This window comes from Apus apus, chromosome 6, assembly GCF_020740795.1.
Source record: "Apus apus isolate bApuApu2 chromosome 6, bApuApu2.pri.cur, whole genome shotgun sequence".
NCBI lineage: Eukaryota > Metazoa > Chordata > Aves > Apodiformes > Apodidae > Apus > Apus apus.
In genome coordinates, this window is record NC_067287.1 from 30017588 (window position 1) to 30045169 (window position 27582).

Below are 27582 nucleotides of genomic sequence, written 5' to 3' on the forward strand. Positions count from 1 at the left end.
TTTATGACATGGGTAATCTCTGTAGGATGGTGTTTTGGAGGGAAGGGGGAGTTTGCTTATTTTATCCCTGCAGACTGAGAGAAAGAACAATCAGTAAGTACAGGAGCATAACCTGTGCGACAGGCAGCCTTATGCTGTGATCTGAGATGCACTGAATCAGCATGTTTTTCAGCTATTCTGCTACTCTGTGTGGTCTTCTAGTGTGCCAACTCCTGCCAAGGAAACAGCTGTGGGCACTTTGTACAACGATCACCCACTTTGCAGGCAGATTTGCTCTTGTTTCTTGAAGGCTGCAGTAGCAGAGGCAACATGTAGAAGATGTGGATCTTTCCTCGTGACCTTGGAACTGCAGGATACTGAGGATGCTCAGGTAAGGCTTCATTTTGCATGTGTTATCGTGTTAGTTAAGCATGTTCTGCCCCACTGAATGGCAGTGCCACAGACACAAAGCAGCTTGGTGGAATTACTCATTTGCCTCATGTTTTTTAAGGCTTTTCTTGGTGCTACAGATGAGGGTCTCACTTTGTCAATGTCTTGTCAAAACAGTTGAAGAAGAAGGCTAAAACATTCTCAACTTTCACCTATGTGGCTCTTGATGTGGTCAACTTGTCCCCCCACTGTAGTGACAACGTTACCTGCTGTGAAGGTTTGTCTGTTTGGTCCAAATTACATCAACTCCTCAACAGGTTTGAGTTGAGATCAGCACTTCTTTTGGAGGGGACTGAGCTTTTTCCAAAAGTTTAGCTTCTTAAAACACCTATGGCTCTGAACAATGTGAGGTGTACATCAGGCTTTGCCAAATGGATAACTGATCAAGAAGAAATAGTGAAAGCCTCTAAAGACTGGAAAAAGCAAACTTTGATAATTATGGAAAGCAAGATAAATTATTAAGAATGAATTATGAGAAAAAAGAAATGGGAATTATGAGGCTAGCACCTTTGGGACAATTAATGTCCCAAAGCTAAAGCTAGCAATTAATGACCAGATGCATGCATTGGTAATAAGCATACTTCATGATCCTGTACTGTTGTGACCTTCAGCCTGCCATTCCCCCTTCCCCACCCTTTGTTTGTCATTCTCTGTGGTGGTGTGTCTAAGTAAAATTCCGAAGTCCTCAGGGTGGAGTCCTGCCAATTATACCCTTCCCTAAGTGCCATAGATGTTTCTATGGCATTATATAAACAGATAACCAAGGCTACAATAACATGTCATGAAGCATTTTTAGCATTTATTTGTTTTTTAGAACTTAAAGGGAGAGTAGACCAAAACCTGGCCTTGAAAAGGATCTGTTAAGGCACACAAGCAGCTAAGGAGACAAACATAAACACTGTCATTTACTTTTTGGCACCACGTGCTATAATAACCTAAAGCATCTTAATTGCAGTCATCATTTAACTTTACTCCTGCGGATCATTCGGTATGTTCAGAATGCTGCTTGTTTTTCATACTGCACTAAGAACATTTTTCATACTGCACTAAGAATGGTTTTCAACAAAACAAGTCTTTTCTATGCATGGTATTTTTATTTGGCAAATGTATTTGAAATCATATTATAATGAAGAACCAGTATGGTCTGGAACTCTACAGAGATGGTCCCACTTTGTGGGCGGGAGCAAAGATTCTGGGCATTTTTGCCTCAAAAGTATCCACAACTCAAAATGCTGAAAGTGTAGATGGGAGATCAAGCAAGCAGGAGTTACTCTTGAAAAGCAGCTCTTGTTCTTAGTGGGTGTATCTTATTGTGCCAGCTGCATGGTAGAACAAGTCTTCCAACAATACTTTCAATTTTCTCAAGCTGGGTATCTCGTCTTCATTTATATGGCTGTGACAGTGTGACTTGGGCACTGTGCTCGCCATGTAAATAGCAATTACCCATTCTGCTGGCAGTGCCATGGCATAAACAAAATTCACCCCATAACTCTAATGGTGCACTGCTAAAATTAAATTTATAACTCTTAAACTCTCATGCTACATGACTCTTACTGCCTTTATGGCAAATCTATTGTAAAACAGATACTTGCAAATTTCTAGGGCAGCTGGTTGGATTGCTCCACAGAGGAAATCCATTTGACAAACAAATTGTAGCTATTTTAGAATTTCTAATTTCAGTTTATTTCTAATGCATGCTTTAGGCTATTTTATATCCTCAAAAAAGGGCTTTGAAATCACAAGGTAAAGTCTTTTAACTTCAGTTTTTCCTTTGGGCTCCTTAAAGCAAGAGGCTCTGAAGACCCAGTTGCCGCTTACATGCATGAGATTGTCAAACAGGCTCTGTGTGAGATGTGTACTTGTATAAGAGTAATCAAAAGTAGGTTCTGATGCCATTTGAACATGTAGATGCAAAGTCTGTGAGAACTGGTATCCCAATTTATGCTTTTAACTAGTCCTAGCCAGTAGTATGGTTGCCCAAGACTTCGCGAGCTGCGTCACAACCAGAACATAAAAGCATAACCGTGTGCAGCCACTGCTGCGAAGTGCAGACAGGTTTTGTGACTGTGGTTGTGGTTTCTTTCTCAGATCCCCAGCTGTGCTGCACCACCCCAGAAAGGCAGAAGGCTGCAGGCCCCGCAGCCTGCCCGGCAGCCGCGGTGGGCTCTGTGCAGCGGCCCCGCACGCCGGCGCTGCCCCGCTGCCTCAGCCTTTCCCCTTTGGGCTGGCGCTCCGGGATGCAGCCTACACACCGATAAGCCTCATTACAGTGTTTGGATTAAATACAGCCCTTTGACTGGGAGATCCTGTGGGTGCATCCCGCCCACGCTGGTGGCTGTGCTGGCCCTGCGCTCGGTGGGGCCGCCCAACACAAAGGCTGTCCCGCAGCAGCCCGCGATGCCGGCCGGCAGCACGGCGGTAGCTCTGTCACTCAGTGTGCCCGCCTCAGCTTCCCTCTGTGATTCAGTTGCTTTTTGTCTCTCAATTTTATAGGCCCAGGCCTGGAGTGGAAAGATTTTCCCTTGGGAAAGGAAAAAGCCGAACAAGCTCTGAGCTGGTAACAATCTTGACAGGACAAGCGAGGGCCACGTGGATGTTCATCACGCCAGCTGCTCTCCGGTGGCATTGAAGCCACAGCTAGGTCTGAAACGGAGATAAAGTAAGAATTAACAGATAAACAAAAGAGTTTGCTTGGTGATAAAAGGTCCTTCTTGGGTTTTCCTCTGGTTTCCTTTTGTTGTCCAATGAGAGATTTTGGAGGTATGGCTAAAGAGTTAAATGACAGCAGACACTCCACTTTATTCTAGAAAAGCCTGGTCCCATCTGTGAGCAGGGGCGCCCCTGCGCTTTCCCAGGAGGGGTGCTGGACCTTCTCCTCTCCAGAGGACACCTGCCAGAGGGATCAATTCTTGAGAATTAAGGACTGGACAAAGGGACACCCAGCTGAGGCCGTGTGAGGGTGAGAGAGATTAACTCCCTTATTGTCTTTGTATTGGTTAATTTGACATTAAGCAACCTTTCATCGTTAAGTTTTAAATGTTAAGATTTTAGGATCCTTTTGAAGTCAGTAATTGATGTTCTAGATCTAGTATAAGACTTGTTAATAAGCTGCTAGCATTTTAATGGTTTACCTTTACTGATTGATTTGACTATCAGTGGTACATTTTATTGTTAAGATGCCTTTTGCAGTATAGCTTCAAGGTTCTCATCTCCCAGTTTCCCCACAATGGGACTGTGCTTGTGCCTGTTACTTTAGAACAGCGAAGACCCCGGTGCTGTTTGCAATTAATCTTGTTCTGTGCATATACATCTCCTCTGCTATCTCGCCCCGATCCGGTTCCCACCGCCTCCCGAACAACCGGGCGGCCCTGCCCCGCCGGGCCCCGCACTGCGGGAGCGGGGGAGGCGGCGGGTCCGCCTCAGCGGGGCCGGGCAAGGCCGCGGCTCCCAGCACCGCGGCCGGAGGAGTAAGAGCAGGAGCGTGTCCCGGCCGCCCCGGCGGCGGCCCCTCGGCCCCCCCGGAAGAGCCGGACAAAGCGGCGGCCGGTGCCGGCGGCACGGGAGGCACGGGAGGCACCGGCCGCACCTGCCGCCGCTCGCGGGGCGCCCCGGCCCCACCCCGGCTGCCGCGGGAGGGCGCGGGTGGCCGGGCGGGGGCGCTCCCCGCTCGCAGGGCGCTCCACCAATCGCCGGGCGGCCGGGGCGCCCCGCTGGGCGCGGATTGGCTGGCTGTGCCGAGGTGGGCGGGGCCGCCGGGGCCGCCACATCCACCGCGCTGCGCGTTTCAAACGCGGCGGTTGGGCGCGGCGCGGGCCGGGGCGGCGGCCGTTGGCCCGTGCGGGGCGGCCCGGGGAGCCGGCGGAGAGACGTGAGTGCGCGGAGCGGGGCCTGCGGCTCCCGCCGCGGCTGCTGGGCTGAGGGCGGGCGGTGGGAGCCTCCTGCCGCCTCCGCTATCCGGTGTCGGCCGGTGCGCGCCTGCCCGCCCGGGCAGCGCTGGCGGCGGCACCGCGAGGCACGGGGGTGCCTGCGCGGAGAGCTGCGCCGAGCCGCGGACACCCCGCGCCGGTCACGCCCTGACGCCGGCGGCCCGGCCCTGCTGGCCTTGGGCGCGTTCGGGAGCGGGCAGACCCCGCCCGCTCTCCTTGCGGCAGAACGGAGAGCAGGGAGTGAGAGGGCTGCTCCGTGTCCTTCAGCCCTCTCTGGGCCGGGGCTGGGCCCCCGGGGCGAGGCCGGCCCGGCTGTCTGGGGAGGGGACGGGAGTGCGGGTCCGGGCCCGCCGCTGCCCCTCCGCGCTGGCGGAGGCAGGGCAGCCTGGGCTGACGGGCAGGGTTTCTCTCCGCCTCACAGTCGCTCGTCTGCATCCAGCGTTGCCGTAAGGTTGGTTGCGGCGCGGGGCAGGGTGAAGTGGGAGAGGAGGTGTGCGGGGACAGCTGCCCGGGGCTGGCGGGAGCGCGGAAGGGCCGGGCAGGCGCGGCCGGGGCTGCGGGCTCCGCGCTGTCACGCAGTGTCCTGGGGCGGCTCCTCCCGGGCTCCCTGCTGGAGCTGAACGTCTTCCTCGCCCAGAATGGGGACCTGACACTTTTGTTCTGAAAAAGCTAAACGAAGTGACTCGTTAAGGATGGTTTAGCGGGAAGCTTGCAGTTTTCTGCGAGATCCAGGCTTCTAACGCCTGTTAGGGCTTTTGGTGCAACAGAGGTATCACTTTTAATTTTTTGAAATAGTTAATGTATGAGAATTCGTGCCTTTTTTCATAGCTAATTGATTTGACATTGGATCTTATTCTCCTGAATAGATTGGGTGCCTGTTTGTAGATTTCTGCCTGCTATGGATGTATGTTTTTCTCTATTCTTGATGATGGCAGGCTGAAAAGAGGAGATGTGTTTCTTACCAGAGAAAAAAAAGTTAGTTCAACATGTCAAAAGTTCTCCTTCCTAGTTATAACTCTTTATGATTAAAAATACAAAATGAAAGGTCATGCAATAAATTTATGAATAGTAAGCTCTTAATCAGGTGAATTTTTTAATAGAAATCAGTGTTCTTGTGGTGAAGTACTATAGGAACAAGATAACTTTAGCTGTTAAACTGTTACTTCGGGAGTACATCTCTAAGAAGAATCATGTAAAATTTCAGACATCTGAATCAGACTCTTAAATGATAAACTTATAATTGAGGAAAAAGGCATGCATGTTTGTTACAAACAAGGTGATTCAAAGACCTGTATGTTAGATTGTGTTGTGAGTCCTTGATAATTTTTTAAAAGATTATTTCATGCTTATCAAATGCTACTTTGAAGATATTCTTAAACTGTATTTTGTTTTCTTGCTAAACATGAATCATGATTGAAATTTAGCATAGTTCCAATATGAATATTGAAGTTCCAAGAACTGTTAATTTGAACAATTTTTGATTGGTACTGGATTGTATTTGAGTCATAACTTGTTTTGAGTGCTCCCCCAGAAGTTTCTGATAGTATGTTTCTGCCCTTTGAAAACTGAAAGTGTATTTTTGTAACTGTGTCTGAGCTGTAATTTGCCTTGTGCTTTATGTTTTCCTCCCTCATTAGTATAAATAAACCTACTCTTTAAGTTAAATAAACTGTCAATTAAGACTTCTGTTACCCTTCAGTAACCTTTTTCTACTTTGCTTTAGCATTTTACCTGAAGAGATGCTTCAGGCCTATAAATGTGAATGCCAAACCCCAGAATTTTTACTGTTAGATTTTGCTTGTCTTTTTAGCAGTAGTGGTGTGGGTGGGTGTATCCTCATAATGTGCCATTCTACTGATTTATTAAGGTAATTTAATCACAGTTACTATATAATGTGGTACCAAATTATCTGAACTTGCTAAGAGTTGCTAGCTTGTTCATTTGTACTGCTTTCTGACAAATAATCTAGCATTAAAATGAAACTTAGATGAGCTCTCAGTGAGTTTAATAAGAAATGTGAATCTTCCTACTGGAAAAAAACCTTCCTATTCCTACTGTGTTGCAGACAGACAACAAACAGGAAGGAGTTTTGGTTAAGTCCCCCAAGGATACCAGATAAAGGTGTAAACTTAAGGGAATTGCTGTAACTTACTCAGAATCCAAAGAAGAGTTAAAGCGTATTTTCAGAAAAGAAAAAAAAAACAACAAACACAGCATTAACAGTTAGGTAGTTGTTAGTAGTTTTATTAGAACTGTTTATCCCTAATATTTTATGGATATGCACCAGGGAGAAAAAACAACTTAATCTCAAATGCTAAAACTATCAAGTAAGAAAAATAAAGAAAAATTAGTTTTCCTAGCATGTCTTAATTAGTATTCCTTTCAGCTCTTATTTTTGCAATGATTATATATGTTGCTTTCAGGTCACTACTGAAGGCTATTCTAGTCTGATAGACCTAAACTCTTAATATACTTTCCTGTGTTGTAATTATAGAATGTCCAAAACTCGTAATTGTTTTGCTTTTAGCAGGTGACTGGTAGAAGACAGAAACCTGTTCCTGACTATGTCGAGGAGAAAGCTGGAGAATAAAAGCCTTTCTGGCTTGCTAGCCACATCTCTGCAGACACAAATCAAGATGGACAATTTCCACAATTTTTATGTTCTTGAATCAAAAGAGCTGGGAAGGTAAGATTATTCCTATTTATTTTATTTTAGTAAGAGGAATTTCTGCTGCAAGAGATTTCATTGTGCAGTGATAGGCCTTTTCTGGCAAACCTTTTCAGTCATAGGTGGGGTATTTAGTGTGCTTCTCTCCTTCCTCTCCTGCTCCCCTCCCTTCTTTGCAGTATCCAGCGGGTTCTCTAAGGACCAGGAAAAGGTATAGTGAGACATGAATTACCAGCTTTTTCCATGTTGGAGTGATTTAGCCTGTTTCATAGGCATGTAGATCTGGGATTAGGTTCCTTTTCTTCTGTTTCACCATCTGCTCACACATCACATTCCAGGTAGGTAAACTGAAGAAGAGATGACATAGCGTAGTAGTGCTAGACAAAGAATGGAGATTTCGAATTGGTTATTTGGTTGAGGTTTTTTTGAAGTCCAGAAAACAAAGACCTTTTCTTCCCCTTCCAACACTCAAGCTGTTAGTCTAAGTTTCTAACAACCTGTTGTTTGAGAGTAGTTTGGCAGTCTACTTCCCCTGCTCATGCTTCCAACATTAAAAAAAAGGAAATAAAACACAAGGAAAAAAACAACTGAGCAAACAACCTTGGTATTTATTATACTGTTTCAGAGATCTGAGTTAATGATTTTTTGAAATTATTGGGTTAATTCATACCTTGAAAATATTCAGGGAATTGGGTGTAAAGCCATGCTACCATAATGCCTTGTCATATTTCCAAGCTCTTTGAAGAGAAGGGGCACGGATCAGTCTCAAAGTTGGGCCTTGCTGTGCTATGTAGCAAACCTTAGCACCTGTAACTTTGTCAACAGAGATGCTCTTGTACATCTGATTTTTGTAAGCTCTTTACCCTTCGTAGTTGTCTTGGTTTGTGTTTTATTTGGTTTTGTTTTTTTTCCCCAGCATGTGCATTTTCTGGAAGGCTTTTATAAAAGTGCACCTTTCAACCCATACATCTCCTCTTTTCTTAGACCTTTGTCAGCTCTCGTTATGAATTGTAGGGTCTACGAAAGCTGTTCATATGCACCATCCTCTAGAGCTGAGAGTTCTGAAAACTCTGGATTTGCAGATTATACAAACCTCTGAGATGATGTCTAAAGCATCATAAAAGTACAGATTTTGTGTGGATTCCAAAGTATGTACTTTTTGTACTATTTTCTGTACTTGAAAAACCAGGCATAACAAAATGAGTGTGAAATTTTAAAGAAACAGAAGCAGAGTAGTATGTCTTCCAAAAGGCTTTTGACTTTTCCTGGCCGAACACTGGGTGTAGCTTTTGTTTTTTTAATGTTTTAAGTGTTTACAACATTTCATAGGGGATACAAAATCCATTTTTCTTTGTAGCTTCTCTAAAAGATGTAATATGTTTTTATTTGTGATTTTCTTCTTCCTCTTCCTGTTACTTAGTAAATAGTCCTTTTGTTCTTCCCTTGTCAAGCTTTCTAAGGCCCATTTCTTCCTCCCACACCTTTATCTTTTAGGTCCTTTGGTATTTAAGACTTACTCATGAAGCAGGCAGGTTCTATTTAGTGGGTTAAGTAGCTTTGTCCCCAGTGTGTGGATGTCTTGGCTTCTTTTGAAGTAGTTTTAGAATCATAGAATTGTTAAGGTTGGAAGGGACCTTAAAGATCATGAAGTTCCAACCCCCCTGCCATGAGCAGGGAACCCTACCACTAGATCAGGTTGCACAAAACCTCATCCAACCTGGCCTTAAAAACCTCCAGGGGTGGGGCATCAACAGCCCCCCTGAGCAACCTATTCCAGTTCCTCACCACCCTTATAGGGAAGAATTTCTTCCTAATATCTAACCTAAATCTCCCCTCTCTCAGTTTAAAACCATTACCCCTTGTCCCATCACTATTTTCTCTTGATTAATTTCTGTGGTTTATAACTTGGGATATGAAACCAACTTGAAATCTCTTTTTATCTCATAAAACTGGAGTGCAATAGTTAGGCAGTTGTTTTGGAGGCAACAAGGATTGGGAACCACTGTGCTTGCTTCAGTGCAATGTTTCAGTTATGACTTTTTTGCATTTCTGGGGAAATTCCACTGCTCTAAAACAACTCTTTTATCTTAACAATTTTGTCTTAATAATTGGCACACTAAAAGTACATTATAAACAAGTGGAAATTCTTACACAATCAGTCCGGAGAAACCACTGACCCTTCAAAGCTGTTACACCTGCAGTCACTTGAAGGAAGATGTGCAAAAATATTCAGGAAGGGTCTTGCTGTTCTCATGAAACTCAACCAGTTCCCCTTTTTTAATTTTAGAGAAACTTTTGTGGTTGATGGGGTGATGTGATGTTAGAACAAGAATGTAAGCTGTGGGGGGGAGTATCTTAAACTTTAGTATATTATGAAACTCAGTTCAGTAACTTCAAATTCTCTGCAGTAATAAGCTGGTTTAATGATTGGGAAAGGACTCGTTCAGTTCAGACTTACAAGTAGCTGCTAAAATCAAGAATGTGTATATATTAGATTGTAAATAACTTTCAGTTTTTATTTTTTGTTTTGAGTTTTCTCCTCTTTCTACATTTTGTGTTTTTAAAAAGGGACAGGGAAATCTTACAACTAATTTGATGTTGAAATAAATAATGTCAGAGAAGCTGTTTTGTTGAATATATTTCTAAATAAACAATAGCAGTATGACTAAAGGTCAACTTTACATATCTTACGATTTGGTCAGATTTGTACAAACTGTATTTAACAAGGTTATTTGCAAATGGAGAGTGATTTTTCATTATGTTCATCATCATTTTGATTAAATACTGAAGTTAGATTTTTCAAAATAGTCTCAGGTGTTGGTTGTTGTTTTTTTCGTATAGATGTTCTTTTTAGGCATTGGGTTTTTTGCACCAGAAGAGAGGCAAAGTCTGCAGGGAACCATAGCCTTTTCTACTAAAGAGGCTAATTTAGTTGAAAAAATGCAGGTCAGAGAGTGGGTGCTGAGCTGCTTCATCAAGTTTGTTAGTGTGCTGTGGGAACAAAAAATATGCCTGGAAAGGCGTTTTTTCAAAGACATAAAAGCATAGATATGGTTCTTAGTATGCAGTTTTAGAACTGTTTTTAGAACTTTGCTCAGTTTATTTTAGCTCTTAAAGCTGGTTTGTTTTGTTGTTTTGGTTTATTTTTTAATGTTTCTTGTATCATTTGAAAACACTTTGCAAGTATGCAACGAGGCATTTCTGGGAATGCAAAACTTGTGATTATAAAACTTTGTTTTTGCAGGAGTTTACAACTTGGCTTAAAAAACTGCATTTTTTCCTCTTAATTTTTTTGAAAGGTCAACTTGATGTTTTGTGTGGTTTTCTTTTAGAAAACAGTTCTTTGCCAAAATACATTTTTTGTTTCCGTACCTAAACAGATGGCTAGGAAATAAAGCAGCACATTTCATCTAACTGTAGTTGAGAAAGAGAACACTAAGTAGTGGGTGTTTTTCGTTTTTTTGTTAAGATGTTTTTAAACATTTTGCAGATAATTAGGGTTGTTTTTTTTGGCAGTACTACATGATTTGTGGAGGGAAATTTTTTTTATTATTCTAAAAGTTTCTGCACTCAAGTCTTCCCCCCACCTCAGCATACAAATAAGCTTTATTTTCTCTGTTCTCTACATTTCACAGGGTTTCTACATTTACAGGGTTTTACTTTGTTTATTATTGTGTGCTGTAGGTGCTATAATGTGGGTGAGGAATTTTTTCATTTGTTTCCAATTATTTACCATGCCTTTTTATTTCTAATGTCAGTTTACATACTTTTTCTGTCTTAGATCTTAAATGTTTTCTCTTTTTATTTTGTAGAGGAAGATGTGCTGTGGTCAGAAAGTGTACAGCTAAATCCACAGGCCAAGAGTACGCAGCTAAATTTTTAAAGAAAAGAAGAAGAGGTCAAGACTGCAAAGCAGAGATTCTGCATGAAATTGCTGTGCTTGAGTTAATGAAATCTAATCCTCACATAGTTAATCTCCATGAAGTCTATGAAACAGCAAATGAAATAATTTTAGTGTTGGAATAGTAAGTATGCCTTCATCAGCTGTTCCATGTTTGTAGTTACAAATCTGTTAGTATATTTACTTTTTGCATGGTGTGCTTGAACACCCAGAAGTATTACATATCCATTATGCTAATATTTTATTATTATGTACTTTATAAGCTCTTAGGGGCTTTTTTGATATTGTTTATTTTCGTGTCAATGCAAGAGTTGAATCAGTTGCTTTTAATTTTTAATGTTTGCATTTGTACATGTGTTTTCTTACATCTACAGTAAATGAGTTGTGTGAAACAATGTGGTATAAGGCATAAAACAAAATACACCAAAACCTGTAGTACTTCCATACTCAAATTGAAAAGAAATGGACTGAAATATTTTTGTCAGCTCTCAAACGCTATCAAAAAATAGTAAGATTAATCTTTATTCTCAATGCATAACTCAGTTTTGTAGACAATTTCACTCAAGTTAAAATTGAAATATTTTAAATACTGTCTCAGGAGGGTAATTTTTATTAGAACTTGCCTCTTCAGTTTGAGGAGATAATTTCTTCTGCTAGTTGGATATTTGTAAAAAAGCTCTGATCAGTTTTCAGGTCAAGCTAACCTAATGTAAAACCTGAATACAAACTTTAGTGTGTAATTTTAATTTTTGTTCTTGAAGAATCTTTGTCCTTGACAAAGGACAAATTTCCTTGAATCTCATAGAAAGTGCCCAGTGCTTTGATGCATCTCAAACCATTTTTAAAAAATAGCCACTGACGCCAACTACACAGAGAAGCTGAAATCACATCCGTGTTCTGTGAACTTCAGTCACTGTTGGACACTTCTTGATGACTGAAAACTTGCAGTTCATTTGTGTGTTCTGAGTTTTTCTAAATGTAGTGTTTTTGTTGTTTCAAAACTGGCTTCTGTAGCAGTTTCCTCCAAAATTCCCCTGTCTTTTTAGATGTCCTTGTGGCTTCTTTTAAGCTCTGAAAACAAAACTACTTTGGGAATCTAACTTGAATTATCTGTCATATTTGCTGTATGTGTGTTTGTTTGCAATATAAGTAACAAAAATGCAGTCTGGGAAATTAATTGAGAAAGTATTTTGGTTTAAATAGGATTTAATTTTAATGTACAAAGTATTCAAAGAGCTTTTCACGGTGGTCTGCACACACGATGATAAATTACTTCAAATTTTCCAAAGACAGTAGCTAGATAATCTTGAAGATTCTTTTCCTCAAACTGGATGACCCCTAACATATGATTTGTTGTTCTGAGAAAACTAAAATAGTAAATAATGTAGAAAGACAAAGTCTAGATGACAAGTTTTCAACTTTTTGTCAAGAACAAATTCACACAAAGGCCATACCAACTTTCCTGCTTCTGTTACAGCTCAGCTAACTCTACCTAGCTTATTAAAGCTCTGTACTGAAAAAAACCTCCTTATACTACATTGATGTTAATGGTCTGTTTTGTAGTAATGTTCAGAAATCTTGCAGTAAGCGTTCCTAATTCTATTGGGACATGCAGAGGGCTGATTATGCTTCTAAATTATGTCCTTCTGTAGCAGAATACACAGATTTATTTTTTTTTCATGTCTCTGAGGCAGTACTTAAAGAATTGCGAGAAATTAGTCTCTTACTCATAAAATAGTTTATAAGGATTTCCTGTTAGCTATATTTTTCCTCCTACATATGGTCTTTGCTGTTGGATTATATTGTGGGGGTTCTTTAGAAGTCAGAGTCATAAGAATCAGTTTCTGTGAACACACAGTTTCTAAATGGAGCAATGGATGCTAGTTCCTAAGGCCATCTTTGCAGAGGGAGTTACTGAAAACTTGACTACATCTTCAAAAGCCCCACAGCAAAGGTTGTTGCTCTTCTAATCTACACGGCAAAGGTGGTTGGAGGAATTCAGTTATTTGGAGAGAAACCTGGCAGCTGTACTAATTCATTTTACAGCTATACCAGACAGGTGTCCTAATTTTCAATCCATCCAGTTTTGTTCACTGAAGAACTAAGATAGCCCTGACAGAATCAGATCAGTGGTCTGTCTAATCTACTGCTGTTACCAGCAATGGTTGTAGGGAGATGCTATTTAGGAAGAGCTAAGGAGTGTATGAGCCTGTCCACTTTTTGCTCTCTGTTCTTTTTGCGCTGTCCTGGCAACCAGAAGTTCTGTGCTGAGGATACTTCTCTGCCTGTTCCTTTTAGTATGTGTTTATGGACCTGTAGTCTGTTAATCAGTTTTGTCCTGTTCTGAACCTGGTGATGCCATCTACTTTGGTGGCAATAGATTCCAGATGTTCATGGCCTACTGTGTGAAGAAATCTTTTCTTCTATCTGTTGTAAACTAATCAGCTAGTTTCATCAGGTAGCTTCCTAGTTTTCATATTGTGGGATTTGGTGAATAATTGTTCTTAGTTTTTCTTTAAACCAGCTTTAGTGTTTTTGTAAGCCTCATCCATTGACTCTGCCACAATCTTCTTCAAAATTTTCTGAGCTGTACCTGCCAGTTAAAAGTTTGGCATCCTGTAGATTCTGCTAGGTTATTTTTCTGAAGATAATCTTACATATATGTATGCTACCAGTCTTCTGGTGCTACTTTACTCCCTTTCCAAACTTCAGCACTTGCGGAAGGCTGAATAATTTCAAACTCTGCACGAAAGGAAACAGCTGACACTGTGGCAAAATGTAGAAGTATAACTAATAAACCACAAACAGCACAGTTACTTGCATGCTTTCTTCATGCTGTACTAATAGTGGGGTTTTCTGTAAGTAAACAACAGCCTTTTACTGATGAGAACATATTGGAGATCTGGTGTGAAAACGTGAAGCTTGTCAATTTTACCTTTGTTGTTAGTGTGGAAATGGTAGATTTTAAAGTAGCAGAGCTGAATCCTTGTATTTCTGAATATTCTGTGTCTACTACAGTTCTGGAAGATACAATTTGCTAACTGACTAGACAACTGTATATTTCATCAGCAGCAGCATGATAGATTTTATTCTTTCTGATATAAATACCTGATTTTTAGTCTTCCATCAGAATGGCAGGACCTAGGGTAGCAGGAATGCAGCTTCCTTCCACTCTGGAAATACAGAAATGCTCTTCAGTAACTCTAGCTGTTGATTGCATTGTAGTTCTTAAATTTACACCACAGTCACATCATGTAATACAAAAATAAAAAATAATAAAAATTAGTGCCAAATTCAGAGAATTGGAGTACAGCTGGGATTTCTTGTTTTGAGTTATTTCTGGAACTAGTCTAATGGAAGCAATTTTAGGTTTGACTCGAAGAGAAAGACTGCTTCTCTTAGGGAATGATGATAGAACTCATCTTCCTGAAGGTATCTTCACACTCACAGGAGGCATACTTGAGGGTACCATTTTCTGCCACAGAGTTCTGTTTCAGTGTCTAAACTGCTGTTGCCAGCTAGGAGGAAAGAAAAAGCATAATCACATTTAAAAAAAAAAAAATTTAAGTGCTTATATGATGTCTTGCAATAAGTGTAAAAAAAAAAAAAAGAAAGAAAGAAAAAACCACAATATTCCCAACATCTCTGAGAATATAAATATGATAATTGAACATCTGTTCTATAAATAGGTACTATATATAATATTTTTCCTCAGTTAAACTTGAAAATTCATATTTAATACATAAGCTTTCTTCAATGTGTTTCAGTGCTGCTGGAGGAGAAATATTTGACTTGTGTGTCCCAGATCTGGATGGCAGAATTGGTGAAAGGGATATCATAAGACTTATAAGACAAATACTTGAAGGACTTCGCTGCTTGCATGAAAACAATATTGTTCATCTTGATTTAAAGGTGAGGCTGACAGCAGACTTTATTTTAGTACTTTATCTTCAATTTAATATTATGATAATCAAAGTAATTTATTAAGTACATAACAAAAATGAGGAGAAAAATGAATATATTTAAGATTAAGTCGTTTTTAGAACCAAAATTTAGCCATAAGTATTACATAAGAGAAATGTCATTTAGTACATTGGAGGGTTCTGCAGCTAATGTTTTGTTAATTGAGAATTAAATCTTTTCTAGCCTCAAAATATTTTACTGAGCAGCGTCAATCCCCTTGGTGATGTAAAAATTGTAGATTTTGGTATGTCTCGGAAGCTGGAGAGTTCTAGTGAACTGCGGCAGATCATGGGAACAACGGAGTATCTAGGTATGGAAGAGTTCCTTCACAGTTGGGATGTGTGGTTTTGAGAAAACAAACGGTTCATGTAACATGCTTATCAACTTGCGATTTATTACTAGAGAAGGGACACCAGGACAAGGCAGCATGTTTAGAGATGTTCTTTTTTAGAGTAGTCAGTATTTGCACCATAAATATCCTAAAATTATATCAGTAAGTGCACTTCTATTTTAACGCTATAGTATTTGCCATGGTGCAGACTGTCTTAACAGCCAGAATGTCTTGTTGATTTAATTATTTTGATTAGAGTTGAAATAGAACACTCATGAGCGTGCACAAAAAAAAAAAATTCTTTGAATTTGGAATGCCATTTAATATCATGATTTAATGAGATTAAAATATTCCTTGGAAAGGGAAAGATTGCTGTTAACACTGGACAAGTTTTCTTCATGATCTGTCTACACTCAATTTTAAGAGCACTTTAATCTGTAGTGAACAACTTGATACCTAACACACACTAACAGCCACTTACCCTAAATTTGGCTTGGTTATCTGGCTTTGCAGTTTTAACATGCTGAAAGCTTTATGCATTTCCCTTAAAAAGTTATATACTTGAAAACCTCTTAGAATAATTTTTTATGTGCATGCATCTGATTAGAAAATACCTTGGGACTTGAATTCAACAGACTTTAGGCAATATAGTACTATTTTAGTGTAAACCAGTTAAGCATTGGTGGGTGCAGGGGGTTGGAACTGCATGATCTTTAAGGTCCCTTCCGACCCACACCAGTCTGTGAGTCTAATCAAACAGAAATAACTTTGTTCCCACCCTTGTGGCTTGAAAATAATAAACCTGATCATTGAAACTGCCAACATTTAGGTTGGCCAAAAAATGCCAGAAATGTAGTGTATGATTCCATGCCACTTAATTATTTATTGAAGTATTTTTCTTCCTATCTCTTTTCTAGCTCCAGAGATCTTAAACTATGATCCTATAACCACAGCTACAGATATGTGGTAGGTTGTATGTGCTAATTCATTTTATTGAGGTAGGCGTGACCACTTTATTTAGGGGCTAGATTCAGATTCTGACACAGTTTATCTGGCTTCCAAGCACAGACTTCTGTTGGTGGGCAGATCAAAAGAGGGAGAGTTGGGAGGGGAAGGAGCCCTCGGGATATAACCTGGGGCTTATAGGACTTACTGTATATGGATCTGTTGCACACCTAGTAGGGAATGCAGGTGGCTTCTAAGCCTGTATAGTATAGGTATTTGTTCTAAGGGAACTGTAACAAAGATTGGATAATATACTTAGGTATTATTCTTGGATTACATGCTTCACGTATTAATTGCTCTTGGACACTCCTCTCTACTCACTTACGTAGCATTAAAAATTGTAATATACAAATGATAAGCATTTTAACTTCCTGCTTCTTTAGAGCAATATCTGCAGAATGAGTCATAAAATATTGAGACAAGTACATTAAACTAATCCGCAGCTTAGTATGTTAAGTGTACCTTTGTAGGCTGTTAATTTAATGAGTGATGTTCATGTAAGGGCCACCTTTGGGATATTTTCTTAAAACCATAAGATATTAATATGCTTTTCTTAAGTATCTAAATAACTAAAATTTAGTTTTAAAAGTTGGTAGGATCTAATTACTCCTTGGAAATTCTGACTTTGGAATAGAAATTGAATCTATTAATGATGTTTTTTTGAGCAGTTATTTCATCTGTCAGATCACAAAACCATTTTTATTATGTATCAAGAAACCATCTAAGACTCGCGGTAATCATATGATGTGTAGTACTCACATTCATGCTCATGGAAAAAATGTCAACAAGGGAATATTGTAACACACATGTCGATTGTACAGAAAGGGTGACTAAATCTCCGACACTTCATCCAGAATTGTAGTGAAAGATTGTTTTTTTTTATTTACATGCCAATTAGAAAGTCCATCTTTTTGCAGAATTGCCATATATCTAAGAATGGGCTGTGTAAATGCAATATACTTCCTTTTCTTAACAGCCTCAGTGGGAAGAAAAGGGTATATTGAAAGTAAACAATTTTCGAAAAATCCCTTAATGAAGATAGATACATAGCTGTCCTTGTGTGTGACTGTGCATGTGTGCTTCTGTGCATATGAATCACATAAAAGTGAGAAGTTAAAGGATGTTTCTAATTCTTTGAGTGTGGGGTACATCAGGAAATTTCATCTGCAGCACAGTAAATATGTGGGTTATATTGTTTAGATAGCCTAGTAGGATTACATATTATGTTCTTATCTCAGGAACCTAGGTGTAATTTCATACATGCTGCTGACACAAGAATCTCCATTTGTGGGAGCTGATAATCAAGAAACTTACCTTAATATATCTCAAGTTAACGTGGATTACTCAGAAGAAACATTTTCATCAGTTTCACAGCCTGCCAAAGACTTCATTCAAAAACTTCTCATAAAAAATCCAGAGTAAGTGACAAACTTCTCCAAACAAGAATCTTAACTAATATGTTTGTGGAGCACCAAGAAAAAGTTAATGTTACTTTGGGAGCTTTATGCCATTGATACGATAAGTCAAACATTTCACAATGCGTTGGTATCATCAGCTGGGTATTTAAGAGTGTAGGTTTATGCTTTTCCATAACGTATGAATAAGGTCTTTGGTTCACTCTGTGGTTATTACTGTATTCAGGCTTCTGCTTTGAGTTTTGTTTTATTTTGTGTTTCTTTGTATTTTCATTCAGAGGACAGATTATTAGCAAGTTTGATGAAATATAGAAAGGTGATATTCTTGTCTGTAATTTAACCTTTTATTGGATGATTTGGAGAGAGAAAATGCAGTATTTTTTATGTAGTGCTTTCTTGTTTCCTGACTTATATTTATTATATATCTTTCTATTTTAAATAATTTTTATATAAAAACTTGACAGTCTTAAGACTGAACATACATTCTGCAGAAATATACAGTATTTTCTCATGTTCAGTCTTCTTGATCTCAATTAAAAGTAGAAACTTCTTTTTGTTTGTAAGGCACTTTTCCATAACTTGGCGTTCTTTGGAAGTTCAGACTCTAACCAAGGCCTTTCAGAGTAGCTGAACTTTGAGAACATAGTCTGAGAGTGGGAGAACTGTAGACATTAACTGTGTCTGTGCTTGCTGTATAGCATTAAATCTGGGTATTTTTTTTTAACTGCACCAGCAAATGCAGTAAAACAAACCAAAACACAGTTAAGAAGAGCACCCTAAAAGTATATATGGGAAAATAATATTTAGTAGTCAGTCATTATCAATTATAGTGCTACTTATAATTTGTGATGAGTCCCTGTCTTCTTCAGAGAGCCTGCAGCAAGCAGGAGTGAACCTGTTGTTTGGTCAAGAAAGGTTCTTTAATAAGAGCACATGATGGGAGGTTATATCCATGAACTGCCTACTTTAATGAAATAAGGTATCATGGTTTGACTTAGGATCGGCAGTTAAACCAGTGACAACAAAGCTTTCAATTCCCTGCCCCTTCCATTCAGGTAGGGAAGGAGACAGAGAATTAAGAGAGAGAGACTTTACGGATTGAAAAGTAGACAGCTTTAATTAAATACTAGTAATAAAAGAAAATAAGTATAATTATATACAAGTATGTTCGGGAATGTGCAAAATCCTATTGCCTCCCCCCACTCCCAGCAACTCCCACAGCATCTCCTCTTGAACTGTGAGCAGTCCCAAAATGTCCCAGAGCGCTGCTGGAGAGAGTGGCAGAGCAGCCTGGAGCTGAGGGCAGAGATATGAGGGTCAGGAATGCATGGATCTATGGATAAATGGTGATGGATAGATGGAGTCCCCCCCAGATGCCAGCCATGAACAGTAGAGAAGGGAAGAAGAAGCAGGAAGGAAGCTGACTTCTGTGGTCTCCACCGAGCTTGTGTAGATACATGGAATGGAATACTTTGGTCAATTTTGCTGTCCGTCTAGTCCGCTCCTCCCTACGAGAGGGTTACAGATACAGCTCTTCTGCTTTGGTAGCATCTGATGCTGCAGACTCACTAAGTAGAGCGAAGTGACCTTGAAGTCCCAGCAGTAACATAAATATTCAGGCATTATCAGCCCACCATGGAAAACTTGCTGCTAGTTAAAAGAGAGCTTACTGAAGGGGAAAAAAAAAAATCAGTAAAAGGAAAATTTGCTTCATACTGGCTCAAACCAGGACATAAGGTCTTGATATAAATTCATGTCTGGACAGGACCAGGTATCAACAGTCCTTTCTATTTTGGCATTTCATGTAGATGGTTTGTCAAAATCTGGAATAACTCACAAGAAGTGTGGTATCATGAGGGAAGCAATTACCAAGAACCTGCTTTGATCAATATCAGTGTGGACCTGAGGAAACATCTGTCTTCGGTTACTCTCTAAACTCAGGACTCTGTCAAGTTACAGTTATTAATGCTTTGTTGTCAATTCTGATACTGAAAGATGTCTTTGTATGTGTCAGAACTAGATTGATTACATTTTCAGTATTTCTGCAATTAACTTAAGCACCTTTACCCTTTTCTCTTTCAAAGGGAAAGACCCACAGCAGAGGCCTGTCTTTCTCATTTGTGGTTGCAGCAAGGGGAGTTCATACTCCTGTGTAGCCCTGAAGAAACTTGTTGCTCTTCTCTGATGCCTGGACACATAGCAAAATGCTCAGAGGAGCGAAATGCAAAATCAAGTTGTAATGGTACGTGTAGCAAGAAGGAAGACAAAGAAAACATTCCAGAGGACAGCAGTACAGTCTCCAAACGCTTCCGATTTGATGATTCACTGCAGTATCCCCAAGACTTCATGACAGACTTCGTATGTTAATGGGTAACACAGACTTTTATAAAATGAATTTAGCATAACCTATTCTAGTGGCAAATATAAGATTATGGCTTGCCAATTTGTGCAGCATTGCAGCATTGGCATACTGGAAATGCACTTTGATTCTTTTATGCTGGTGCTTCCTTTGCTATCCGTTGCTGGCAATGGATTTAACTCCTGAGAAATTGGGATTGTTGCACCAATAAAATGAAGTGGTTGTTTTTTTGGATTTTTTTAGAAGATAAAATTAAATAGTTTTGCACTTTTCAAGTTTTAGTTCAAAAAAATTATGCCAAAGTGAACTAATTAATACCTAAAAATGAGTTTGTTTAAACTCAGGTATCCTGGTTTAGCGATCACCCCTTATTCCATACCATTTCCTGTCATACTAACGCACCAGGTTACAGAGTGGTCTTACACAATAGTTTGTTGAGTCCAGACTCTGGATCTTCATCCGTCGTGGTGGTTTCTCAGGGCAGAGGAGATGGTACAGAGTTCATTGGGGTTCATGCCCTCGTTGTGAGTTCTTCCTGGATGCCACTACATGATCCTAGGGACAGACATTGAAAACAACTAATCACCATTATTCAATAATGAAAACTATGCAACCCAAACTAAATGGTCTCAGCCAGAGTTAAGCTCCCCTGTGGTACACGGTGGACTTCACCACCCTCCTGCATTACCCACCAAGTATGTCCAGGACCTTGAGTAGAGGTGTCCCCATGCATGGGTTGGCCTCTGTCCAAAGCAGGATAGACCCAGACAGTTTTTCCTAGTAGATACCTTTCACACATAACAGGGACTTTATCCCATTCCACTGTATGTAGAAGGTCTGATAGGGCAGGACCAGCTTGATTGATAGATTCTCGGGTGTTAACTAGTCAGGTGGCTTCTGCCAAATGCTTATACCCAATATTTTGCTTGCATGGTGGTTTTCATCAGACCATTGTAGTGTTAAATTTTTCCAGATGCTGGTGCATGACAGGGGATATGGTATATCCACTCAATACCATGCTCTTTGGCCCAATTGTCTATTAGGTTGTTTCTGACATTAGTCCTGTTGTGTCACTGGATTTCATGAAGCCTGCTAGATCCTTGCCAAGGACTCAATATACATCAGGATAGCAACTTTCTCCTCCCAGCTGTTCAGACAGGGTCTGTTCGCTTCTGTCCTGCACAGCCAGATTTTCTTCCCACCAAAACCAGGATGAAGAGGAGTCTTCACTGTCTGAACTTTACTCTGATGCATTCCAGTGTGCCTGAAGCCCAACTCTGTCATGTGAGATGAGGTACCAGCAGATTGGAAATCAGCCAACATAACCCCCATATATAAGAAGGGACAGAAGGATGATCCGGGAAATTACAGGCCTGTTAGTTTGACTTTGGTACTGGGGAAGCTAATGGAGCAGATCATCCTGAGTACCATTATGCGGTACATAGAGGACAACCAAGTGATCAGGCTCAGTCAGCATGGGCTCATGAAGGGCAGGTTCTGTTTGACTAATCTGATATCTTACAGGAGAAGGGAATGGCTGTGGATGTTGTCTACCTTGACTTTCATAGAATGGTTTGGGTTGGAAGGGACCTAAAAGATCATCTAGTTCCAACCCCCCTGCATGGGCAGGGACACCTCCTGCTCCATCAGGTTGCTCAAAGCCCCATCCAACCTGGTCTTGAAGACCTCCAGGGAGGGGGGATCCACAGCCTCCCTGAGTGACCTGTTCCAGCATGTCACCACCCTCCCAGGAAAGAAATTCTTCCTAATGTCCAACCTGAATCTCCCCTCTTTCAGCTTGACTGCCCCTTGTCCTCTGACTGTGTAAAAAGCCCTACCTCAGCTTTCTTGTAGGCCCCCTTCAAATATCCCTTCAAATATTGGAAAGTTGATAGGTCACCACGGAGCCTTCTCAAGGCTGAACAACTCCAACTTCCTCAGCCTGTCTTCATAGGGGAGGTGCTGCAGCCCTCTGATCATCTTTGTGGCTCTTCTCTGGACACACTCAAGGACTTTAGCAAATTTCCCAAGGACTTTGACACAATTTTCCACTGCATGCTCCTAGAGAAGCTGGCTGCTCATGGCCTGGATGTGCACATGCTTTGCTGGATAAAAAACTGGTTGGATGGCCGGGTCCAAAGAGTTGCGTTCAATGGAGTTAAATCCAGTTGGCAGCCAGTCACGAGTGCTGTTCCCAAGGGCTCCGTGCTGGGGCTGCTCCTGTTTAACATGTCTAAGGATGATTTGGATGAGAGGATAGAGTGCACCCTCAGCAAGTTTGCAGATGACACAAAGTTGGATAGGAGTGTCGATCTGCTTGAGGGTCGGGAGGCTCTGCAGAGGGATCCAGACAGGCTTGATGTGGCCAGGGCGAATAGCATGAGTTTCAATAAGGCTAAATGTTAGGTCCTGCACTTTGGCCACAACAACCTCCAGCAGTGTTGCAGGCCTGGGGAGGAGTGGCTGGAAAGCTGCCCAGCAGAGAGGGACCTGGGGGTGCTGACGGACAGCTGGCTGAACATGAGCCAGTAGTGTGTCCAGGTGGCCAAGGCAGCCAACACCACCCTTGCCTGCATCAGGAATATTGTCACCAGCAGGACCAAGGAGGTGATCCGGCACCTATACTCAGCCTTTGTGAGGCTGCACCTCAAGTACTGTGTGCAGTTTTGGGCACCGCAGTACAGGAAGAACATTGAGGTGCTGGAAAGGGTGCAGAGAAGGGCGACTAGACTGATTAGGGGTCTGGAAAACAGATCTTGTGAGGAGAGGCAAACCATGCCTGCAGAGCCTTGCCTGGTCTGGTGTCGGTCCCGTCCTTTACTGAGGTAGTCCAGCCAATTCACCTCTTGGAGCCCCACCAGCAGTGGCCAGATCTCAGTGTTGTACAGGCTTTCTGCCTCCTTGACCAGGTGCTGCCTGTTTTTCCACAGCTGCTGGACCTGGCTCTTCACCTTGTGGTCAAAATCCTTCAGGAAGGTGGCCAGTTTCCTGCTGCACAGGCTTGCACCAGCCTTCTTCCTCATGGAAGGAGCCATGGTGGCGGGGCTGGTGGCGGGACTGGGGGGTGGAAGCAGTACCAGATCTGCCATGGCTGGCACGGGGAGTGCCACCACCTGCCACGTGTTCAAATCCAACTGCCTAGTAATGGCTGTTAATGGCAGCAGAAGTCTAGGTTGGGGAGTTCTTTGTGGACCAGCTTGTACTTTCCATGCCCATTTTTAAATCTTTTTCCAAATAGAAAATCAAATTATGTGGCTTTATCCTGTAAAGAAGTGTCTATGCAATCTCATACAATTTTATTTTCACCATCTGTGTTAGTATTGCTTATGATTTCTTTGAATATGTTACCTTGATCACCATCCAGAGGACCTCACAATAATCGTATCATTGCCTTGCATCTCTGGCTAGTGATCCAAATTGCCAAGCCTCCCTGTCCTCCAGATCTATCCCATCATCTCCTGTGTCCCAGCACCACAGCAGCCATGAAATCAGTGAGTCGTCCTCATTAGGAGCATAATCCTACCTTATATCCCGTAACTCTTTCATGGACATGGATTTAACAATTATCTCAGGGTCCGAATCATTCTTGAGTGTTGTTCCTGCCTCAGGATGACTCTTTAGCTAGTGCCTGCCCCTCCCCCTGTCTCAGAGTCCTCATTCCTCACCAGGTGGTCTGACTTTGTAAATTGCTTTCTGTGGGTTGTTACCTGAGTGACAAGGGCTGGTTGGGACTGAGGGGGGCTGGTGTGGCTCACTGCCACGGCTCCTGCTGGTGCCAGAGCAGTGCCAGGGGCGGTGGTTTCCCATGCTGCCAGCACAAGGCTGCTGCTGCTTGTTGCAGTTTTCCTGTGCCAGTTTTTAACTAGGAACCACCCCTGGCACACATTCAGGCACAGCAATAATACAATCAAAAAGTAATAGCTGTTCCTGGGGCCTCCAAACTCTGGCACCGTGAACTTGCCAGAGGAAGGAGCAGAATCATTTTTCACAACACCAGAAGTCATAAAGTAGCCCTTGAACTGTCCAAGCCAATCCTCAGCCCAACACCTCCCAGCAGATCTTGGTGATGGCAGGAATAGGCTGCTTCATAGCACCTGATGGAGTTGGATTCTGGAGAGCATGTGGCAAGTTGAAGAACCTCTGAGCAGCAGCAAGGAAAGAAGGGCACAGGGGAAAAGGGGCTGAGCTTCTGGTTCTGCTGGCTTTTGTAGAGTATGGCAGGAGATGGGAGGGAATACTGAGTCCTCTGTTCCAACCCTCCTGGGTCCTAAAGACCCCCTCTCTAATTCCTCTTATAGGTGTCAACAACCTGCTGGGCCACTTAAAACCATAACATCAGGCTTTGCCAAGCAGTGGTTGACTATGTGCACGTTTTTATGACTAGCCTTAATAAGAAATTGGTCTAAGCAGGGAAACTGAATCTAGCTGCTTTACCGAGTTTGTGACTGTTATCATTGCTTTACATGGACGCTAAAGCTGGTATGTTTTGAAAATATGAGACATAAGTTGGGGCCATTTGGAAAACTGCTTTCTCTCTAAGATCATTAGTAGTTAAGGAAGTGTTCCTGCGTTATTAATCTGGTCCACCTAGTGATTATAACGCATACTCTGTTTTTCCTGTGTTGGATCTCTGGAATGCTTGAACAGAAAACGGGTAGACTGTAGGTCCTTTCATTAGTGCTGCTTTTCTTCTTATCAGTAAGTTATATGTGAAGATGATGAGGGCCCCATGCTGATGTGAATATTTGATACACTTGTTAGTTTGCTTTATCAAACCTCTGAAATAGTATTGTCTTCCTGTATTGATTTGTTCCTAATATGAAAAAACCCGCAAAACAAAAAGCCTCTTTAGAGTTAAAAGTAGTAACTTTTTGCCAGTGAAGCTGCAATTAAAAGTTTCTAATGTAGAAGTGCAGTGCATCTTTCTGTCAGTTATTGTTATCAGTAATAATTAGCTTCATGCCTGCTCAGATAAATGGACTGCAGTGTGGTAGTATTTAAAGGCAAACTATCTAATAAATGTTTAGGCCTTTAAATTTGGTTTGTTTGGTGAGTTCACTGTTTTAAAGTTCTGTTCCTTCTTCCTTCCACTTCCTGTTTCTAGGCTCTGAGGAAATAATGCCTATGTGAAGTTTTGACGTAGAGCAAATACCAGTCATGCCTTAACAGCCTGAAATGAATACTGACAAGATAAAATTCTAATTGTAACACTGGGGCTGGAAGTCTTTGTGTGTAGGGAATGTATTAAAATTCTACATATTTTGAAAATGCACTTTAAAGTACTTTCGGGTTTTTCTACTCCACAGAGCTTAGACTTAGTCATCTTTGATTTGGATTTGGTTTGTTTTGTTTAATAAAATACTACAATATGATAATCTTTTTCAGGTGTGCCTGTGAACTTGTCAATAGTTAGGCAGATTGAGATTTTGCAACAACACATGATTGAGAGGTGAATTTAGTAAGTGGTAAAAGGTTGTATTTTATTTTTCTTTGCACAAGGAAGGAATGAGGTTTTTTTACGAATAGATTTCAATATAAGGTATCACCATAGTGCATGAGGGAATTCAGGACTGTTGTTTTTATTTTGCATGATACTCATGTCAACAAATGAAAAATTGACTGAGGTGGAAGGTGTGTAAGACTGTTTGTCAGGAGAAGTAAAAGTTTTTCAAGACTTCATCTCATGTGAAATGAAGTAACAGATACATTCAGTATGGATGAAACTCAGATGCCTAGTGAACCACATCGAGTCTCCTTTATGTATTAATTATCATGTAACCTTTTTTCAGTGATACTGATAATATATATAATTATAAAATTACTTTGCTGGAGGCAGTTGCTGTGTTGTGTTCAGGTACCTTATACCTTTTCTTGTTTTTTCCCAGTTGGAGTCTTAGCTAATCTTTTGGTTTTTTCACCAGCATGGAGTCTAATTTGAACTGGGTAAATTAAAAGTATGAATTATTTTATACATACTCAGAAGTTAAATGTCACTTAAGAAGAAAATGTCAAAAAGTTTTAATGGATAAAGGCAAAAGAAAGAATGTTTATAAAATTGTTAACTTTTAAAATTCTGCCAAAATATTACTGAACTGAAATTACAACTGGGAAGCTTGTGAAAGTCTTTGTGCATGAGTATTCTATTTTTAAGATGTGTAAAATAAACCTGAAAGCATGTGCCAGCACTTTTTGACAAAGTTTTTATTCCTTAAGATTTTTATCATTGTATCTAATGTTTACATTTCTTACTACTTTTGAAGCTAACTTGTATGTACATGTAAATAAATGAAAATTGTTCTTATCCAAGGAACTTAAGTTTTGAATACTTCATTTGTACTTTATGTAAACTTAAAATATACAGTGAAGCAAATTCTGGATTAGTGCATTAGATTTATTTAAAAATATTATTGTACATGTGTAACTTCAATTGAATGTAAGTACATACATGGTAGGCAATTGTTCGCTCATCTTGCTTCCTGCTATATTACTGGGAATCACCACATGTAAATGAGTGATGAGTAACATTTTTAGATTACTGAATTCATGTTTCTATGCAGTTAATGACCTTTTTATATTAAAAAATAAATGAATAAACTTGGTCTTTTTTCAAAACTTTTGCGTTTTCATTTCTTCACAGAATTGGAGAACAGTCAAGGTTGGAAGGGACCTCTGCAGGTCATATTTTTCAACTGCCCTGCTCAAGCAGGGCTAACTAAACTTCGTTGGCCAGGACCATGTCCAGGTGGCTTTTGAGTATTTCCAAGGAAGGAGATTACACACCTGTTTCAGTGCTCAGTCAGTCCTCACAGTGAAAAAAGTATATCCTCGTGTTCATATGGAACCTCTTGTGTTTCATTTTGTGCTCATTCCCTCTTGTCACCAGGCGCCTCTGACAAGAGCCTGGCTCCATCTTCTTTGTACCCTCTCTTCATGTAGTTATATATATGTTGATAAGTTTCTCCCTTAACTTCTTTTCTCTAGGTTCAAGAGTCCTAGCTACCTCAGCCTTTCCTCATAGGAGAGATGTTCCAGTTCCTTAATCATGTTTGTGGCCCTTTGTTGGACTCTCAGGTATGTATGTCTCTCATGTACTGACAAGCCCAGAACTGGACACATACTCCTGTGCTCAATATTAAGGAAAGATTACATCGATCAGCCTGCTGGTGGTACTTCCCCTAATGCAGCCCATGATACCAATAGCCTTTGTGGCAAGGGCTCATGTTCAACTTGATGGCTGTCAGGACCCCATGGGGGTCCTTTTTTGCCAAGGTGTTTTCCAGCAGGGTGGACCCGGAATGTATCAGTGTATGAGACTGTTCCTCCACAGGTGCAGAGATTTGGACTTCCCCTTGTTGATTTAATGAGGTTCCTTTCAGCCCACTTCTCCAGCCTACAGAAATCCTTGTGGACTGTAGCATGACCCTCTGGTGTATCAGCCACTCCTCCCAGTTTTGTGTCATCTGCAGCCTTGCTGAGGATGTGCTTTGTCCCACTATCCAAACCATTAATGAAGAAATTCACAAGAACAGGACCCAGTATTGACCCCTGGTGTATGCTGCTTGTTACTGACCCCTATCTAGACTTT

General features: G+C 40.9%; 1 protein-coding gene across 5 annotated transcripts; it reads left to right on the forward strand.

The window, feature by feature from the left end:
- The first annotated feature begins 258 nt into the window (after nucleotides 1-258).
- On the forward strand, nucleotides 259-26609 carry STK17B (serine/threonine kinase 17b). Of its 5 annotated transcripts, XM_051622834.1 has the most exons (10): nucleotides 259-370; nucleotides 2923-3388; nucleotides 6883-7041; nucleotides 10836-11048; nucleotides 14692-14836; nucleotides 15071-15197; nucleotides 16136-16184; nucleotides 17462-17641; nucleotides 19723-20008; nucleotides 25102-26609. In XM_051622834.1, exons 3-9 carry the CDS (start codon nucleotides 6920-6922, stop codon nucleotides 20003-20005), a joined length of 1119 nt encoding a protein of 372 aa, XP_051478794.1. In that variant the 5' UTR covers nucleotides 259-370; nucleotides 2923-3388; nucleotides 6883-6919; the 3' UTR covers nucleotides 20006-20008; nucleotides 25102-26609. The 5 variants fall into 5 exon arrangements, with proteins under 5 accessions (XP_051478794.1, XP_051478790.1, XP_051478792.1 ...); XM_051622830.1 differs by lacking the exon at nucleotides 25102-26609 and having other exon boundaries at nucleotides 19723-20231; XM_051622832.1 differs by lacking the exons at nucleotides 259-370; nucleotides 2923-3388; nucleotides 25102-26609 and adding an exon at nucleotides 4229-4297 and having other exon boundaries at nucleotides 6886-7041; nucleotides 19723-20231.
- The last annotated feature ends 973 nt before the right edge of the window (nucleotides 26610-27582 follow it).

Coding starts and splice junctions, on each gene's coding strand:
- STK17B (XM_051622834.1), top strand. CDS start 6,920: ATGTCGAGGAGAAAGCTGGAGAATAAAAGCCTTTCTGGCTTGCTAGCC. Junction 7,042..10,835: donor GAATCAAAAGAGCTGGGAAG/GTAAGATTATTC, acceptor TTTATTTTGTAG/AGGAAGATGTGCTGTGGTCA. Junction 11,049..14,691: donor ATAATTTTAGTGTTGGAATA/GTAAGTATGCCT, acceptor AATGTGTTTCAG/TGCTGCTGGAGGAGAAATAT.